Source organism: Mesoplodon mirus, assembly GCF_964341445.2.
Source record: "Mesoplodon mirus genome assembly, chromosome: 4".
In the NCBI taxonomy this organism is placed as follows: Eukaryota; Metazoa; Chordata; class Mammalia; order Artiodactyla; family Ziphiidae; genus Mesoplodon; species Mesoplodon mirus.
Window position 1 is genome coordinate 35,634,229 of NC_138979.1, and position 19,230 is coordinate 35,653,458.

Here is a 19,230-nt window from a genome sequence, read left to right on the forward strand (position 1 = left end):
ATATCCTGTACCCCCACCTCAGAGCTAACTGTCGGGGACACAGGGCCCCCTCCCCTAGGGGAGGGTTGCTCTGGGTGCCTCATCCCAGCCTGGCACAGCAGAAAGAATCAGCCCTAGACCTGCCCCTCTGGGCTCCTGGAAAATCTCATGGACCAAAACACCTCCTGGCTTGCATCTGCGTGTAGAATAGGAAGCTACTCAGCTCTGGACAAGAGGTGATGTGATGCTCAAGGGCTCCAATCCAGCACTTACTGACAAGACCCCCAAGGACGACAGCATGGTGCCAAAGGAGACTCTTCTCTTTGATTACCCCATCCCCAACTCTGCCAAAAATAGGTAGAAAAACAGATGCCACTTTCCCTTAGGAATGAATGTTGGAGTAAACAATTCAGGGCCTTCTCACCACCCCTTCCTTCTTTCCACGTGATAGGAGGAGGAGTGATCCGTCTGATTGATGAGATTAGGGGACCCTGACACTCAGGGCGACTGGACCCTGTGCTGGAAAGGCAAGAGGGGCCTGGCCCTGGGGTCTGTATTCTTGAAGAAAGTGGGTTTGTTTGTGAAGCAGCTTTTCTGCTCTGCACACCTCACTCTCCCTGAAGGTGGCTCTAAGATCTAGACGAGGTCTGGGGTAAGTAGTTGGAGGCCATTGTGGACCCAGACCCAAGCTGCCCACTCAATTTTCCAGACAGTCCTGTCCTCTAGGCAGGAGGCTGGTTTGTCATCCTTGTTTGGCTGCCCTGTTTGTCTCTCAGTTGGGAGAATGCAGATGTGAGGACAGATGAGCCACCACATCCTGGAAACCTCCAGAAAATCCCAGGAAGAGTTGCATGATCTGCATTTGGAGACCCGGGAAAGACCAAGCCTGTTAGTTCCAGTTGGAGTTCTCCTCACATCAGACAGATCTTTGGCAGACAGATTTTGTAGGCAGTATCTGGTGAAGCTTTTATCGTGTCTTAGCCAGGGCTATAGAACATGAGGGCTGGAGAAGATACTGCCTGTTCCCTGGAGAGCGAGACTTTGGGATTTGCATTGTTAGTGCCAGACAGAGTTGGGCAGGTGGCCCCAGAGCTTCAGACACGCCACCTCAGATGGTCTCCCTTCCTTCACACTACTCTGCTTTTCACTTTCTCTTTGGAGGGAACACTTGCAAGCCCTTTCCCCAGCCCAGCTTCACTCCTCCCGCTGTGGATGAGATCGAGGAATGTTCATTCATTAGTAGGATGGGTTCTCTGCTCTGCATGGCCAGAGGCCATGGGTCTCAGCCTGTGTCTGGGTGTGAGAGTCAGGCTGGCTCTGCACCGGGGAGGCTTTTGCCAATGAGGGTGCAATGAGCAGAGAGTGCAATCGGGACGTGGGTTGGCCATGCCAACCCCTCCAACACAGGTGACGAGGAGGCCGGTATCTTACAGTCATTGGGTATTCTCATCAGTTAAAAGGGCTTCCCCTTGATTCCAATCTGGTTTTTGTGTCAATGCCTCAATCAGTCCGAACCCAAAAGGATTATCAGTTCTGACGGATACCTCAAACCTGTAACCCACAATAAGAGAAGCATGTCCCACTTGTGTTTGGAGAAAGTGCCAGGGCCTCTGCTGCCTGCCACCATGTCCCTGAGGCCATGTGTTTGACAGAGTCTGTCCTCAAGAAGCAGGCATATACCTGGTCTCTAGCAGGTACCATGTCAGATGGAATGTCCAATCCATTGGGCAAAGGCAGGGCCTGCAGACCCACTGTGTTTAATCTGGGAATTAGACAGATCTCAGCCATCTTTAGTTCCTGGAAGAAAATTCAGCCATCACCAGCCATCCTGAAGCACAGCTCTTCATTCAGAGCTTCCTCACCATGAAAAAAAGCAGACATGGATACAAAAGTCTGAGTGATGAAGGATGGACATGAGGTTGACCCAGAGGGAGCAGGAAGTCAGGGTTCTGTGAGCTGCAGAGCCACTGGGCCTGGCCTGGTTGCTGGAGAAGGGCCAAGGACAGGCCTGAGGGTTCAAAGCATGCCTCATCCCACCATGTATTGCTTCTTTGTCTTTCCCCCAATAAGTCACACCCACTATTTATCCCCAAGCACCAGGCAGTTTCAGTATTAGCATGTCAGATCCAAGGGGAACTGGAGAACATTTTCTAGACCTTGCCTCACCAACAGGACTGCCAGACCACCTGGATATGGCCAGACACTGTCATGGGAAAAGACAAGGTTGTCCTTTTCTAGGTCTACTTGCTGTTACCCCAAGAAGAGAAAGAAGGCAGTCTTCTGGAGCTTCCATGATAACTTGTGAGTCTCCTCAACTATAAACCTGGGAGGGGCAAAGGTAAGAGCAGCCTCCCTATCATAAGTCACTCAGTAAATGGTAGCTTTCGTCACTGTCATCCTCATCTCACCACCATCAGTCTCCTTAGCACTGCCATTATTTTGAGAATCAGCAACCACAGCACGTAGGGTAACCACTACAGTTGAAAATGGCACTAGGATAGGTGGGAAGAGAAAGAGGTGGAGCCTATTTCCAAGGCAGCCTTTGAAAGTCCTCCACCGTTTCATTATTCTGATCTCCTCCCATCTCGATGGCCAGTTTCCATGGCTGCCAGTGAAGATGTGGACCCAGGCCCTAAAATGAGGGAGCAGCCCATGCTCCTCAGAGCTGAATGAAGGCACCCCCCACCCACCCCAGGAAACTTTAGGGGAAACACTGCAATTCATGCCTCTGCAGGGCCAACACCAGGACCTCCGTGGGGCTTGAGTTATAAGCTAGCTCTTACTTATCTCAGGGTGGGGTGGGCAGGGGTTAACTCATTTGTGACAAGCAGAACACTGTCAACAAATGGACAAATGACTGAGTTCTTATAAGGAAGGGATCATTTCTGATTTTGACTGATACTGAAGGGAAACTGAGGTCTCTTGAGTCAACTGCCAAGACCAGAGCAACTGAGACAGGCCTCCCTAATGGAGTACTTTGCAATAGCTCATCACAGAGCATGAATAAAGGTCATGAATAAAGCACGTGGGTTAGACAGCACGTCTGACACATGAGATTCAACCTCAGAGTTTAAATCTACCTCTAAAGTACCCAGGACTGGAAGGGCAATGTTTGCCGCAGCCTGATAAGGAATACATGCATCTGATACCTCACACTTCAAAAAATCAAATATGGCAATCCAAGACAAAACCAAACCAAATGGCCTATTGCTAGGGGATAATTTCAAGGAAATTTCTATTTTTAAGGGAAAACAAACAACAAAGAAAAACAGGGAAAACTGTTATACCTCTTCTCATTTCTCATAAGATGTAAAAGAAAAAAACCTGATAAGATATTTAAAGGAGAAACATAATAGAATGCACTTTTTGGTACTGAGGCTTAATGGACATGGGGATTTCACATTGTTTCCTCCAGGGTTAATGTCTTGTCAATAGTGGACATAATTCTCCCACAACACCATGGCAGATAAAAGGTGCTCAGTACATTTGGTTTGACTAGACTTGAAAGATGCAAGACCTCAAGGTACCTTTTAATCAATTATTAGAAGTAGAACACAGTGTTGCAGAAAAATAAACCCTCTGACTTGTTCCAACAGGTTTGAAAGCCCAACAAATAGGTCCGAAGCTAATGTTGGGCTGAGGTGGCTCGTGGCATCACAGAAGCTGGACTTAGGGTGGGAACTCTGAACGGGGCAGGTGGCCAAGGGCTCTTCCCATCAGGCAGTAAAAAATGCCAAATGACTTCTCATTGCCAAGGCAAAGAAGGGTGGCCTTCAGCCTTCACGGTGCCCAGTTGGGGGTTACCATCCTCTTTAGTTCCATTTAATCTAACTTTACTTGGACAAATAAAATAAGAGCTGGTGGCAGGAGTCACAGTATAATAGGATGTTAGCATTTCTGAGGGGTATGTGTCAAGACCTTCACAATCCCCAAGTTCACAAGCACCACTATGGTACAGCTGAAAAACTTAGGTCATGCTTTTATATCCCAAAGGTTCACTATGACAAGTAAAGGCATCAGAGAGCTGGGTGATGAATGAGGCTCTCCCACTAGCCAAGAGAGCTGCTCCTCCTCAAACATCTGCCTCACTGAGCGCTCTTCACAGTCTTAGCAAAACTGCAAATTACCACATGACTTGGGCTTTCTATTCTCCTGCAAAACCACCAATGCTATGGCCTCAAATACAAAGGCTGGTCTACGATGCACTTCACCTAAGACAATCCCACCTCCCCAGGGCCAACCCGAGCACATCTCTGAAGCAATTCTAGGATCAACAGGACTTCTCCAGATCTGAGATTTGAGTCAGGACTTGCTGGGTAGCTGAAGCTATTTCTTAGGCAGGAGATAATGGTTATGGAAAATTCTGGAAACTTTGTAACAACTAAGGCTCCAGAGCTTCTCAACATGCTGACCCTAGTCATACAGTCAATGTTTTCATTCACATTAAAGTCTTCTGTTTGGTTTAAATACTTACATCATTTTCTAAAAAATTAAACATGCTTCTTTCAGCCAACTCCTTTGACTCTTCAAATTTTTCTACTGCTTGTCTGACTTCTTCATCTGGTATCTTACCTACTCGCTTCTTTTTATAATCGTAATCCAGGCGGCGGCCTTCCAGCTTTTTCAGGTGGTGCTAAGAGACAAAGGGGTCCTTCAGAGAACTGTGATGCTCAAACACAGCATAAAGAAATATTCAGCATTTCTGTGAAAATAGTCATTGCTTTTTCTTGGCATAAATTCTAGGGGGCAGGATCCCACCTTACACTTCTTTTGCATGCACTCAGCATCTATTAGAGGCTCCCTCCACTGCCGGTCTACAAGGGATATTTGTGGAATGAATGAATGGGTAGATGGATGGATGGATGGATGGATAGATGGAAGACAGAATGAATGAGTGTCTATATGGAACATAAGGATGCAGTATCAGTATGCAGATTAATTTTCCAAGGTTCCCTATAGGACCCCTCACTTAGGCTCCATTAATGTCCAGATAATTTCCAGCCATATTAACTACACCCCAAAAAAGTATGTTTCTTTTGGTACTATTGTCAACTCCTCACTAAGAAGTAGATTATAAAAACACAAATTTCTAGTATCCTCTAGAATACTTATGAATCTTCCATAAAGTTCCCAAACAATTACAGAACAAGTTGAATAAATGCCCTCGATGAATGTGATACAGAGGACAGATGCTCACAGGCAACCTCTGAAATGATGGAATTTCTTTTTAAAAATATGATCTCTTTAACAAAGTAAAACAATTATAAATATTAGAGGTGTCCATTCGTGGAATACAGTGCCTTGCTTGGTAGTAAGTTCCCCATCACAGTTTGTGTTCAAGTAGAGGGATCCCATGTCAGAAATACTATAGAAGGGATAACCACACAGAGCAAGGGAGTTTATGACCATAACCCCTGGAAAACAGATATTTGATATTGAAAGTGTATGTGAAAACAGATTGTCCCACTGAAGCATGTGGGTAACTTGACTATTCTTTTTAGTGGGAAGCACTGGTTCTAACCTCCATAATGATTGGGTGAAAAGAGTACATGGGACAAAAAGTCAGAATCATCTCTCTTCTGACATGTTCTTCTGACTCTGGGCAAGTCTCTGAATCCCTCTGTGCCTCCACATATGTGGCTGTAAACGGGCACAGCCAGGCTTAGTCTGGCTACTTATGGGTGACGAAACATTTATAGAAGCCCTTTGAGACCACAAGACCTTTTACAGATATGTCAGTCATGTATTAAACGAACAGGCTCTCCACTCCAGATGTCCAAGATATATACAGCACAGCTGAGACTATGAAAAGCCTTCTGAATATTAGACGCTTAATTCTTTTTTTTTTTTTTTTTCGGTATGCGGGCCTCTCACCATTGTGGCCTCTCCCGTTGTGGGGCACAGGCTCTGGATGCACAGGCCCAGCGGCCATGGCTCACGGGCCCAGCCACTCCGCAGCATGCGGGATCTTCCCGGACCGGGGCACGAACCCGTGTCCCCTGCATCAGCAGGCGGACTCTCAACCACTGCGCCACCAGGGAAGCCCTAGACGCTTAATTCTTGATCATCTATAGGATTTAAGTTTAAATTTATACAGTTTCTCTATCAAACCAGAGTTGAAGAACAGGAGACACCATTTAGAAAATTATTTTTTTGCATAGGGAGAAACATTTAAGGATATGTGTATTTTGTACATTTCTCCCACTCATTGCTCAGGATCCACATTTGCTTCCATGACTAGCTACCCTACTGAACCAGGTCAAGTGGAAAAGCAATGTTGTCCAGTGGACTTTCTGTACAGCTTTCTTCAAGGTCAGCAACACAAGAAGAAATGGCATATTATGTATTTCAGCAAAGGAGGTATTTGGTTCTAAGGTTCTGCATTTGGGAAAGATGTTTTGGCATCCCCACAACACAGAATGTCTCTTCTCTAGAATCATCTGTTCAATAATAATCTGTGAGCACAAAGGCTGCGCTAGTCATGCGAAAGTGAACAAAACATGCCTCCTTACTCCAAAGCACTTGCTGCCAAACAATAGAAAAAGAGAAGCAGTGATGCTCACAGCACAGGAAGCACAGAAGGAGCACCTGATTAAGCCGGGGAGAGAACAAGAGCTTCCCAAAGGACCAAACATCTGAGCTGAGATCTGCAACGTGAGATGACTTAGCCAGGAGAAGGTGGAAAAGGAGAAAGACAAAGAATAAAAAGAGAGCACAAAGCAAAACATCCCCTGGGGACTGTAAGTAATTCATTGAGGCCAGGCAGAGAGTTCAAGTGGGAAGGGGTGAGCGATCAACCCATAGAGAGAAGGAGGGGCCAGGAATTAGGGACTACGGTGCTGGATCTTTACCCTCAAAGTCAGTGGGCAGCTACTGGGGGCTTGTACCTTAGGAAGACTCTGGCTGTGGTGTGGAGAGTGGACTGGAGGGGCCGAGATGTGAAGCTGGGAGTCAAGGGCTGCTGTGCTGATGTGTTTAAACGTTAACCCGAAGAAGCCTATAGAGAGAAAGGGGAAGAAGGGAGATTCCAGAGAGAGGATGCCGGTGTGGCAAAGGCCCTGAGGAGATGAGGATAATGGACTCTGGGGCCCAGTGGAGGACTGGCCTGAGGGGAAGAGGGCAATGGGAGTAAGGAGCTGAGGAGGGTGCTGGGGGGGACTGGGGGTGGTGGTCAGGTAGCAGAATGTTCTGGGAGTTCCTGAACGGTTGCTTTCATTTTTCTTTCAACCTTCCTGAATTCCCCTCCATAGCCTCTGGTTTTGGTATAAATTCTAAATGCCTATACGGGCATCCAGGACTTTGCATTAGGAAGCTCCGGAATAGGGCCCAAGTATTTGCATTTCTAACATGTGATGCTGATGCTGCTTAGGGACCACATCATGAGAATCTGGGCCTGAAGAAAGGAAAAGGGGACATCCCCAAGGCTTGGATGACTTCCAAGCTGGCCCAGGCTGCATTCAGATCACTCCTCAAGGCACCACCAGGAAGGTCTTCTGGGCAGCTTCTCAAGGGGGTGCCCAAAGAAGGTCTCGATGCAGCCTGCCCCTCCAGAGTAAGGTTCCTGGCAGGGTAGAAGTCTCAAGACTGTTTCTGCATATCTGCAAAAGCACCACCAAGCAAGTGGCATGTGATTACCTACAGGTCCCTGAAAGTTCCCATGTATGCTCTGGAGGGCCATTTTTAACATTTTCCAGATACAAAATGTTGATTCATAGGTACTGATTTCCTTAAAAAGTAATGGAAAATAATGATCACTAGTGCAACGTATCAAAAGACGCAGCTAGGGAGTGTTCTAATTTCATGTAGCTGTCCAGTAATAGCCAGGACATGGAAGCAACCTAAGTGTCCATCGACAGATGGATGGATAAAGAAGATGTGGCACATATATACAATGGAATATTACTCAGCCATAAAAAGAAATGAAATTGAGTTATTTGTAGTGAGATGGATGGACTTAGAGTCTGTCAAACAGAGTGAAGTCAGAAAGAGAAAAACAAATACCATATGCTAACACATATATATGGAATCTAAAAAAAAGTTCTGAAGAACCTAGGGGCAGGACAGGAATAAAGGCGTAGACGTCCATAGAGAATGGACTTGAGGACACAGGGAGGGGGAAGGGTAAGCTGGGGTGAAGTGAAAGAGTGGCATGGACTTATAAATACTACCAAATGTAAAATAGATAGCTAGTGGGAAGCAGCCACATAGCACAGGGAGATCAGCTTGGTGCTTTGTGACCACCTAGAGGGGTGTGGGATAGGGAGGGTGGGAGGGAGACACTAGAGGGAGGAGATATGGGGATATATGTATATGTATAGCTGATTCACTTTGTTATATAGCAGAAACTAACACATCATTGTAAAGCAATTATACTCCAATAAAGATGCTAAAAAAAAAAGATGCAGCTAATATGGTATGATTTTGATAATCAAAAATCCAATACATGGAATTCGCTGGCAGTCCAGTGGTTAGGACTCTGTGCTTTCACTGCCGGGTTCGATCCCTGGTCGGGGAATTAAGATCCCACAAGCCGTGGGGTGTGGCAAAAAAAAAAAGGTATTAAAAAATAAATAAAGGTTGCTTTAAAAAAAATCCAGTACAAAGTTATGCAGTCATTTTGTTATGCGAGAAATGACTGTAGAAATATGTATCTTGAGCTTGGCTTCTAGCTGGTTTCAATAAGGTACAAAATAAAGGCCTAATTGATCCTGGGACTCTTTCCCAATGAGCCAGGTAAACATAACTGAGTTATTTTTTTACCACCCACAATAAGATGATGCTTTCACTGAGTCGCTATAGAAATGTTCTAATGATTTTAAATAGTATAAACATCATACTAAATAGCAACAGGCAGATCAGATTTATGGCCTAGAAAACTTACCCCAATCTCTTTTAAATCTTTGTCTTGTAGTAACTGAAGTGGATCAATAAAAGTTTGCTTTACATTAATATCAAGAGAGTCTTTCACCTCAGCCATTAGCTTCATGGATTCGCCAACTTCTATCAATGCATTGCCTTCAACAGAAAATACAAATAAAAAACATTCTTTAGCAGACCTAACTCTAAGTTAACAGTGATATTTATTTAATTTTTTCCCAAAAGTTTGTGATGATCAATGGTGTGTAACAAGGTCCTCAACTCTGGGACCTTTGAATCTTGACCCAGAGAAAAGAAAATGTAAAAACGAGGAAGTCTTTCTAAATATTTTCCACATTTTCCTCACTACTTCTGCACTTTCTCCACCGCATAGAATAAAACTCTGAGGCTCAGACAGACTGAGGCACTTACCGTATCAGCCACTAGATGGGGTTAAAGTTTCTTTTTTTAAACTGGTAGTTTTGTGAACTGGCACCAAGGGTTCCTTAGAGGCGCAAGAACAAAATCCGTCTTTGTAAACAATAAAAGGATTCATTCATCAGGGATTAAGTATTAACCAATAAAGATTACAATAGAAATAAATGAACAAAACCTCATCTCAGCTTCTAGCTGCTAGGTCTTCTTGAGGCCACTCCTTGTATTCTTGAGATGGTTCTAAGTTTCCCTACCCTTTCTGATGTCAAAGAAAGTCTGGCAGTGTCACACAGGACAGCCTTTCAGCAGGGTGGGAAGGGTCTGCTCTTGCCGTGAGGTCCAGGCCAGCCATGCCAGACTTGAGCAGCGATGGGCAGCTTAGCTGGATTAAATCCTGGTATTCGGCACCAGCTAACCTGCAGTAATTTGCAAGCAGGCATCCTGGTAGCTGAGCACTATGAGGGTTGCAGGTTTTCTAGAAGACATCTCTGGGAAATGCTGCACTAAACTGAACTCTTTTTCCTGTAGTTGGGGTTTTCCAAATCAATCTCATAAAAAGTTAGAGCTTGCGGTCTCTCAACTCCCAGGCTTGAAGAAGACCTGAAATCCCAGCCCAAGAATTAGCATTTCTAGCTAATTTTGACCTTCAAGTTGTTTCACCTACAAGTCATAGGCATGTACAGTTTATTCATCTGTAAAACAGGGATAGCAATATCACCTCACCTCACTTTTTATTTTTTTTAAGAAACAGCCTAGATAGTGTATGTTATAGGACCTTGCAAAATGTAAGTGGAAACCATTACTCCAAACCACAGCTGACCGAGACTCCGTTTTGGCGTATGGGTAGCTTTGTTCCTCCTGGGAGGCTATGTCTCCTTAACTAACTCCCCAGAGTCTGGTTCTAACTCATTCTGAGATGGAAATGAGAACATCCTTTCCTGGCCTGGGGACTCTTTCCTGCCCAGCTGGTCAGAAATGGAGGATATGGCTTCTGACCCCACTGCTCACTCTGCCACCAGTGCCCACACCCCAGAATGTCAGTTAATTTAGCTTTGACGAAAACATTTCTAAATATGTTTCTTAGAAGGCGCCAAAGGTGCATTCTGAATATTAGCTGTCACCTCCATGGGTCTGATATCCCCTCTCCTTGCTCAAGATTCCAAATCCACGAGGACGTGGGACTCAGCCTCCACCGGTGGAGGTCTCTGCACTTGAGGAAGGTTCTGTGTGGCCCCAAGAAGAAAGCATCCGACAGCACAGTCTCTTCCTCAGAACAGCAAGCAACCCCTCTGTTCCTAGTGTCCTCCTGATGTCAGCTCTCTCTCACTGGGCACCTAGGAAGCTACCAAATTGTTTGCCCTTCAAATCCCCTGCCCTGTCACCTGACCAGACGCACTGCAGGACTGTCCATGGATGTCAGGGCCTGCCTGGCAGTCTCTCCTGTTCCCTCCACTGGTCAGCCTTCAGGACAAGGAATAGGCCATCTTGGCCCCATTCACCCAGGAAATAAAATAAAATTCACATTATACTGCTCTGAAGGATACTGTTACCCTCTGTGACTAACTAGTGTTTTAACATACAGGATTTTTTTTTTTTTAAGTTTTCAAAAGACTTTCCCCCCACTTTCCTAGATGAATGACTATGGCCTAATACCGGAATCCTCAATTTCCATATCTTGCTTTGCTACCACTACATGAGTAGCAAACGTGCCAAATTCTCCCAGAAGATTTAACATATCAAATTCGACTCATACCCAATATAATTTAAAGTAATCTCAATCAAAATTTAATAAATTTTTTGGGGATTCCCTGAGGGTCCAGTAGTTAGGACTCAGCGCTTTCACTACCAAGGGCTTGGGTTCAATCCCTGGTCGGGGAACTAAGATCCTACAAGCAAAAAAAAAAAATTTAATTAGTTTCTTGTTTTTTAGTAGAGGGGACTTAAAATGACTCTAAGTTTCATCTGGAAAAATAAAACAGATGAGTATGTCCATGAAATTTTTATAACATCTAGGGGAAATTTTAGTTAAATATATTAAAATATATTTTAAAATGACAATATTTAAAACAACATGACACTTGATCAAAACAGGGTACAGATCAAGAAAACAGAAGAGAAAGACCAGAAACAAACGTAAAATATATAAAATTTTATAACAAAAAAGTTATAGAAAATCAGCAGAGAAAGGTTGAACTTTTCAATAAAATGTTAGGGCAACTAGCTATGTATTTGTGAGAACACAAAATTAAAACCCTATTGCACAGTACTCATCCATTAAATTCAGGAGCTTGGGAATTTAAAGGTAAGAAAAGAAAACATATGTATGAAAATAAAGTATAAATAAACATTTACACAGCTTATTAGTGAAGCGGGGAGGAGCGGAAAAGTTTTTCTAAACATGATACCAAAGCCATAAACCATAAAAGAAGACCAATGAGCCCCACTAAATAAAAAGCAAAAATCTTGTTCCATTAAAATGACCTCCACCTACAACATCAGAAGGTATATGCCTACCTGGGGCAAAACTTCATCAACATATGAGACAGACAAAAAGCAAGTATCCTGACCACTGAAAAAGCTCATAAACCAGTAAGAAAAAAAAAAATGAACACCTTAATAGAAAAATAGGCAAAGGACACAAATATACAATTCACAAAGATGATGACAAATGTGAAAAAAAAAATCTACCTCACACATAATCCAAAAAATAAAGTTAAAACAGCCCCCAGATATCAGTTTTATTTGCTATAAATCAAATTATCAATTATTTAAAAGGAAACTAAAAAGATAATTCCCAGAGTTAGTATCTGTGCTGAGAAACACACTCTCATACCTTCCTGGCAGGAGTGTCAATATGGTATAACCTTTCTGGAGGGTCATTTGGGACTATGCTTCAAACACCTGAAAAATAGGGCATACTTTTTTTTTTTTCCTAGTCAAGCACTATGGGTTTATTTAGTAATGTAAAATCCAGTGATGATTAATTTTTCATAGCTGCCTACATATACAAATTTTCATGGCATGCAGATTGTCAAGAGAGCTCTTTAGGTTACAAAAGATACTTGTTACCAGATTTTTTCTGCTAAAATAATAACTTTAATGGAAGATATAAGACAAAAAAGATTAGATAAGATTTGGTACAGTATAAGACACCAGCAGGGTACAGTGCCAAATTAAGAACAGAAAAAATGTCTTTAGAAGATAGCAGGTTCTAATATGTATATGTATAACTGTTTCAATTTGTGTACACCTGAAACTAACACATATTGTAAATCAACCATACTCCAATAAAAATTTTTTTAAAAAAGGATAGTAGGTTCTAGCTATTTATCAAACTATATAAACTTATAAGTAAAGCCTTACCAAATTAGTGTACCAGAGGTACCAAATTAGTATACCAAAGGAGTGGGACTTAGAAAGACTGCATTTCTTTTTTGAAATTCAAAGCATCTCTAGGAACTAGAAAAGTTATTTTACAGATGACTACACTAAAATTTTAAACAACAACAAATGACCTACTAAGGCAACGTAAATATGTTTCAAGGCTAGAAAAACTATCCCCATACTTTCCTGACATCACTCTAAACATAAGAATCGTAGTATGCTAAAATCTCAAAGCTAATATATTAAACATATTTGATATTTGGGGCTTTCTGAAATTATTTTTAGAATTTTACTTTACAAGTGGGAAATGCACTATTAATTTTTTAATGACATTTTCCTCCTAGAGATAGAATTTAGACATTTATATCTTTTCAGAGCAAAAAAGTCATCAGGAGACTAGCATAGTACCAGCCTACAGATAATGGTTACACACGCATGTGTCTTTATTAGTCTCCAAACCATTAGGAATTTATTTCAAACAAGGTTCTCTAAGCCTTCATTACTTGTATGCAAAATCCAGAGAAAACCAGTTTATCAAATTACGATTTCGTGGTCACGATCTGGGAAAATGATACTCTTCCCTGTGAAGAAATACATGTCAGTGGTTGCAGAGGCAATTTAGACCTCTTTTATTGTCTGTTACCCAGGACAAACCTTTGCCAATATCTAATTACCCACGGAATCAAATTTAAATAAAATAAAGTATTAGAAGGTAGCCCATATGATGGGTATAAAGTAGACGATCTTAGCCTAAATTTATCTTTTGCTCCTCAGTAAAGCACACTGCCTCAGATATATGTTCCACAGATGATATGCTTTTTCTTAATCAGTGCAGAAATATAATTTGTACATCCTGAAAATATCTTTATCTGTCTATCCATGAAGAAAGCTTCCTCTTATTTGCCTCTGTCTTATTTTGAATATATAATTCAGAGGTTTACAAACTTCCAATGACTGTTTTTCAGCTTGTGTTTCATCAGGAAACATTTGAAAGGATGTTTTTATTTTCTAGATTTACTGTTTGAAACTCATTGCTGCTCAAGTTAGTAGTAGTGGGCAGTTTTCCTGTAGAGAGCAATTCCAAACACAATGAGTAGATTCCTGCTGGCTCTAATCAATAGGTTGTACCTCTTGCCCTTTCCCTGTATTTGACCACACACTATTCTGTTGTCCATGGCCTCAGGCAAATCAAATTGGTCCTTTCTTCCCACCCCTCCCAAAAGGCAAAAAACAGTTCAATGGCTAAGTTTTAAATAAGATTTATAACTGCCTGCAATAATCCTTTGAAGTTTTCTTACTAGAATATGAAATATGAGTTTTAGGAGAGTTTCTGATTTAGTTGAAGTGGGAGGGTGGGGGGGGGAATAACAAGCAATAGTCACACTATTTTTAAACAATATAACAATTCAGTGAAGATTATACATCAACTGATGTTCCCCTAAGTTTTCTCAGTTTTAAATGATTTTCTTTTTAATTGCTAGGGAACAGGTTTAGACACAGGAAATAAAATACAGGCCAGTCCATTATTTACATGTTCTTCATCTTGGCCATGAGGTCTTCCAAGCTTTCACCAGAATCTTCCACTGTTACTTCAGGTACAGAATCTTCTTGCTTTGGGGGAACTCTATATACCACTGTAATTCCTTCAGGTAAGTCAGGAATTGGACCTGAAGACTTTTCAGTTCCTATTCTGAAACCTCAGGTACCAACTCAATACCCCACACATTGTTGTCATGTATTATCTCTTCCTCTTCTTGAACAACCTTCTGTGTGGGCAGTGCTGCTACCTTTTTCTTATATTCTTCCTGTTGCTTAATACAATTTCTGTCATCACACTGAGGATTTGGCTTCATGGACATAGTAGGGAAAAAATCCTGCATTGCATTGTATCCAAGGTAAAAACTAACAGTACCAAAATTTAACAGAAACTTTAACACATTTTGTACCAAGATCCCAGCAACCACTCCCATAGTGGTAGGAAGACTGGCTGCACAAACACCTTCTCGTTTCAGAGTCTTCTCATCAATAGTTGCAGCAACTACAAGCAGTGGAGCACACGCAAAACAAGCAGATTCTCCAGGAATTATGAGCTGTATATGCCCTGAAACTGCATTTTCACTGACCCCAGACTCCATCCATGTTTGTCCAAGCTCATTACAAGCTGTATTTATTGTCACTCGAGCTTCAAAATTGTCCACACAGCTAAGAACTAGGTCAACAGGTTTTCCTTCTTCTAATCCACCATTACTTATTCTATTCATGAAACATTCAAAGCTTTCTACTGTGGTTATATTGTAGTTGTGTACTTCAAAAAGAACATCAGGATTAATGTTCCTCAAAGTATGTTCTGCTGCTTGAACTTTACTTAATCCTGCTTGATGAGGTTGGAAGAAAAGTCTATTTATATTGGCCAGTTCCACCTTGTCATAGTCAAAGAGTAGCAACTTACCAGTGCCACATCTTGTCAGCATTTCAGCAGTCACACTGCCAACTCCACCAACACCTACTATTGCTACAGCAAAGGCACGGATTTTCTCATAGTCACTTACAATTCCCATTCATTTCAATGCCATCAGGAGGCTGTAAGGGTTGGAATTCACCACTTCGGGGCTCATCTTTTCGATGCGGGCCCGACCGCCTCCTCCATCGCCGCCCCCCAGGGCCCGGCGACTTCTCTCCTGGGCCAGTTCCTGCTCCAGCTCCTCGACCCACTGCTGCAGCTGCTCCACAGACTCGGCCATGGCTGGGACCCTGGCCACTAGTGCTCCCAGCCCCGGTCATCGACGTCGCAGCCGCCCCATGCTGTTGGCCTGCTGGGCCTGTGAGGGGTATGTGAGGAGGCACCTTGCGGTGGTCTTCCTAGCCCACAACCCTGAGGAAGCCCTCCCAGCGCCTCCCGGACTGACAATCTCTGCTGCTCCTGTGGGCCTCCCAGACGGGCATACTCTTGACTCAGCAACTTCACTACCAGGAATTTCATCTAAGAACATAATCTTGGATATTCCCAAAGCTTTATCCATGAAAAAAGTGCCTATCGTAAATGCTATGTAATTTTTTTTTCACATAAAGAAGAAAAATCTAAATATCCTTAATGGGATTGATTGAAGAAACTGTGGATACATGGAATATTATGCAGCCTTTAAAAACAATATGGTAGAAGACTGTCTTATGACATGGACCATGCTATAGCCAGTGGGAATAAGCAGATTACAAAAGGGAATTAGGGTATGTATACTATAACCCCATTTTAATTTTTTTAAAGGTGTATGTGAATATATATAAGAATAAACAAAAGGTATAAAGGATATACAGCAAAGTGTGTAATTGGGCCCATCACTGGGTAGGTAACTATGGGTGATGCTGGCATTTTCCTTTATTTTCCTTGCCTATGTTTTCTAAACTTCCTGCAATAAACATGTATTACTTTTCTTTTAATTTTTATTTATTTATTTATATTTTGGCTGTGCCACTCGGCATGCAGGATCTTAGTTCCCCAACCAGGGATCACACCCGCGCCCCCTGCATTGGAAGCAGCAGGGTCTTAACCACTGGACCGCCAGGGAATTCCCGAACATATATTGCTTTGATAATATGAAAAAAATAACAAGCGTTGTTAAAATGAAGGTTTTGTGCATAACCTAAAATCGACAAAGGATGCATTCTCAGCTCTCCCAGGTGATGTGGGAATACTCACCAAAAGTGGAGCCTTCCCCGAGCTCCTTTCCGTATTTCAGCATGCAGTCGCCCAGCAAGCCTTCCGTCTGTGGGTACCCCGTGGTTTTCACCTGTCCTCGGATCTTCGACACAGTGTTCAGCATTCCTAGCTTAGCTCTGTATGCTTAAAAACATTATCATTTGTAATTCCTTAAAATGGCACGGCGGAGAGACAGGTACATAGCATGTAACAAACGGGGCTGGAGAAATCAAGGTCACCCTAGACAAAATGTCAGAGCCCTGAGACAGGAAGGTAACTTGTGTGACCAAGTTACTCGCATGGTTTTCTAGATTCTTAACCAGGGTGGGTGCTAAGGGCACTGTTGCACAAACATGATGAAAAATAGAAATTATGGCACACACTGTTGACTCCCAAATAATAGTAACTGGAGCTCTCATTACCCCACCCACCGCTTACCCACTGAGTCAGACACTGACATCTGGGCAGACAAATTTTCCTGGGGAACAATTGCAAACTAAGAATAGAATTGCTGAGGTGGATGTTGCAAACCAACTGGTGGTTAATAGCCCCCCACCCCCAAGAGTGTATCCAGACTGATGATATTTAACTTCATGGTACAGGGCCACTGCGCTGCACACTCCTGTCTAGGAAGCCTAACCAGTAGGAGACAGATGCCCACATGGAGAACCGGAGTCCATGTTGATGGTCCCTCAGGTGCAGCTCCACTCCTGGACCCAAGGGAAATGATAGGTGGCCACTAAGTACTTTCTCTGACTTAGGCCATGAGTGTTTACTAATCCCAGCTCTGTGTGACACACCATGCTAATTACTGGGACTCCAGAGAGACCTAAGACAGCCTCTGTCCTCAAGGAGCTCGCACTCTAGTTACTGGAAGGCAGAAAATATAAGATGTAATTATGCAAATAAAGTCTTATGTGGTGTACAGAAAGAAAAATATAACAATACACTGAATAAAGATGGAAAGATGCCCCCCAAAAGTGCAGAAATAGTGTAAGATGAAGAAGGGGGAATGCTTATTATGGTTTATAACCAACAGATAAAGAGTAGGCTGCTTTGACCAAAGAAGAAATTAATATAGGACAAATCAGGAAATACCTAGGGGGAAATGTGACTATGAACTGAACACCAAGCTAAGGATTTGGGAATTTATTCTGTAGGCTAGGTGGTGTTTGAGATAATTTTAGGTTGTAAAGGGGTAAATTTTTATTGTCTCTTATTTTAATAATTACATATTTATTTTAAAGTATTCTAGACTAGTGCTTCTCAAACTTTAATGTGCATGCAAAGCACCCAAGGATCCTGTTAAAATGCAGAGCCTGGTGCAGTCAGTCTGGGATGAGCCCACGTTTCTGCATTTCCCCCAGTCTCTCAGGGGATGCCGATCCTCCTGGGCCATGGACCACACTTCGAGTAGCAAAGCTTTAGACACTCACAGTGCCAGTCTTTTTGAATCTTGCCGACTTCATCCTTGAAGCACTTATCCTCCTGGTCCCCAGGCACACAGGCTTCACTCTCCCGCCACAGACACACACACACACACACACACACACACTCTGCTCCTCTTCCCCACTGTCAGGGCGGGATGTGGGATGCAGCAGTCCTGTGACTGAGGGCCACTAAATGGAATGAGAGGCTGCTAGGCCTCCCCTCCTCTTCTCCAGGAATAACCAGAGGTGTCTGGCCAAGTGGACACTTTCATTGTTGGCCAGTACCTCCCTCCCCCATTCCAGTGTCAGCTCATTGAGGGCAGGTTCCCTTCCAACTCAACTGTATATCCCAGGACCCAGGAAACCCCCTTGCCTAGAGGGAGCATTTGCTAAATATGTGTTGACTGATTCATCAGGAAAAGGGACTTGTGTGGTTCAATCACTGACGAGGCCCAGGAAAAGATATATAATTATGCTTTTTAAAACTATAATCAGCTGTACAGTTTTAAAGAATTCTATACCTGCCATCCTGCCTGGACATAATATTTTATTCAATGTATGTTTTTAAATTTATTTTCTAGATTTTCAGATGGTTGGATGTGTGCTGATTCCTACAGCTGAGGGAATCACGATAATTATGTGCAAATAATAAATTCATACAAAGTAAAGGCAGATTTGGAAAGCCACAGAATTCAAAGCTTGGACGCCCTCTATTGGTTTCTATAGTTTAGAACTTAGGAAAACTTCATCAAGGGATGCTGCTTCAATACCTAGCAGTGAAAGACCTCCTGTCCAGAAGCTGCGGTAACACTGGACCTTCTCATGTTCCTCATGTTTATCGTACCTCACTTCATCAGCATTTAAGCCATGAAGTGAAAGCCATTTCAAAGTCACAGGCACCGTTAGGACAGGATGGCAGAAATTTTAAAAAAAAAAGAAAAAAAAGAGGAAACAGCTGAATAAGAAAACACGGACAAAATATTTAGTGGGTTTCCGAAGCATCTCATAAAAAATGTCTTTGCTTAGCAGTGTCTTGCTGCTAAGACCAACACTCCACCCAAATAACGTCACTATAGTTCACAGAAGTGTCTGCTCTGTTTGTCATCAGCTAGGATTCACTGCAACTACCTTTAGTCACTCAACTTAAAAAAACTGAATTTCATTATTCGGACACAGAGGACATTGTTTCTAGATCACGTCAACCATATGCTCAGTAAACCTGGGTTATTAGAATCTGTGACAGCAAATGAACAATTGAATATTTCAAGACATTTTCTAACTTTACCTGGATTCGGCTGAAGATATTCTGTGGCTTTTGAAAGAATTTCTGCAACAGCTTTATTGGTAACATCTATTTTCTTAAAAAAAGAGAAACACATGAAGATATTGGTAAATGACAAACAGTGAATTCTACAGAAGAACAGAGAAATAAATTTGATCAATTTAATATAT

The 19,230-nt window shown here is 42.6% G+C and overlaps 1 protein-coding gene and 1 pseudogene across 2 annotated transcripts in view; both read right to left on the minus strand.

Moving 5' to 3' along the window:
* SH3GL3 (SH3 domain containing GRB2 like 3, endophilin A3) overlaps window positions 1-19,230 on the minus strand; it is a gene marked incomplete at its 5' end in the record, with an annotated part of 143,852 nt that overhangs the window by 30,428 nt on the left and 94,194 nt on the right. Inside the window, 4 exons of the mRNA XM_082617474.1 lie at window positions 4,454-4,612; window positions 8,861-8,994; window positions 16,349-16,492; window positions 19,064-19,136. Of these exons, the coding sequence (XP_082473600.1) occupies window positions 4,454-4,612; window positions 8,861-8,994; window positions 16,349-16,492; window positions 19,064-19,136 (510 nt within the window). The remainder of the gene's footprint in view (window positions 1-4,453; window positions 4,613-8,860; window positions 8,995-16,348; window positions 16,493-19,063; window positions 19,137-19,230) is intronic.
* On the minus strand, window positions 14,015-15,419 carry LOC309802167 (ubiquitin-like modifier-activating enzyme 5; annotated as a pseudogene). The gene has a single exon. The product of its transcript is annotated as a ubiquitin-like modifier-activating enzyme 5 (transcript).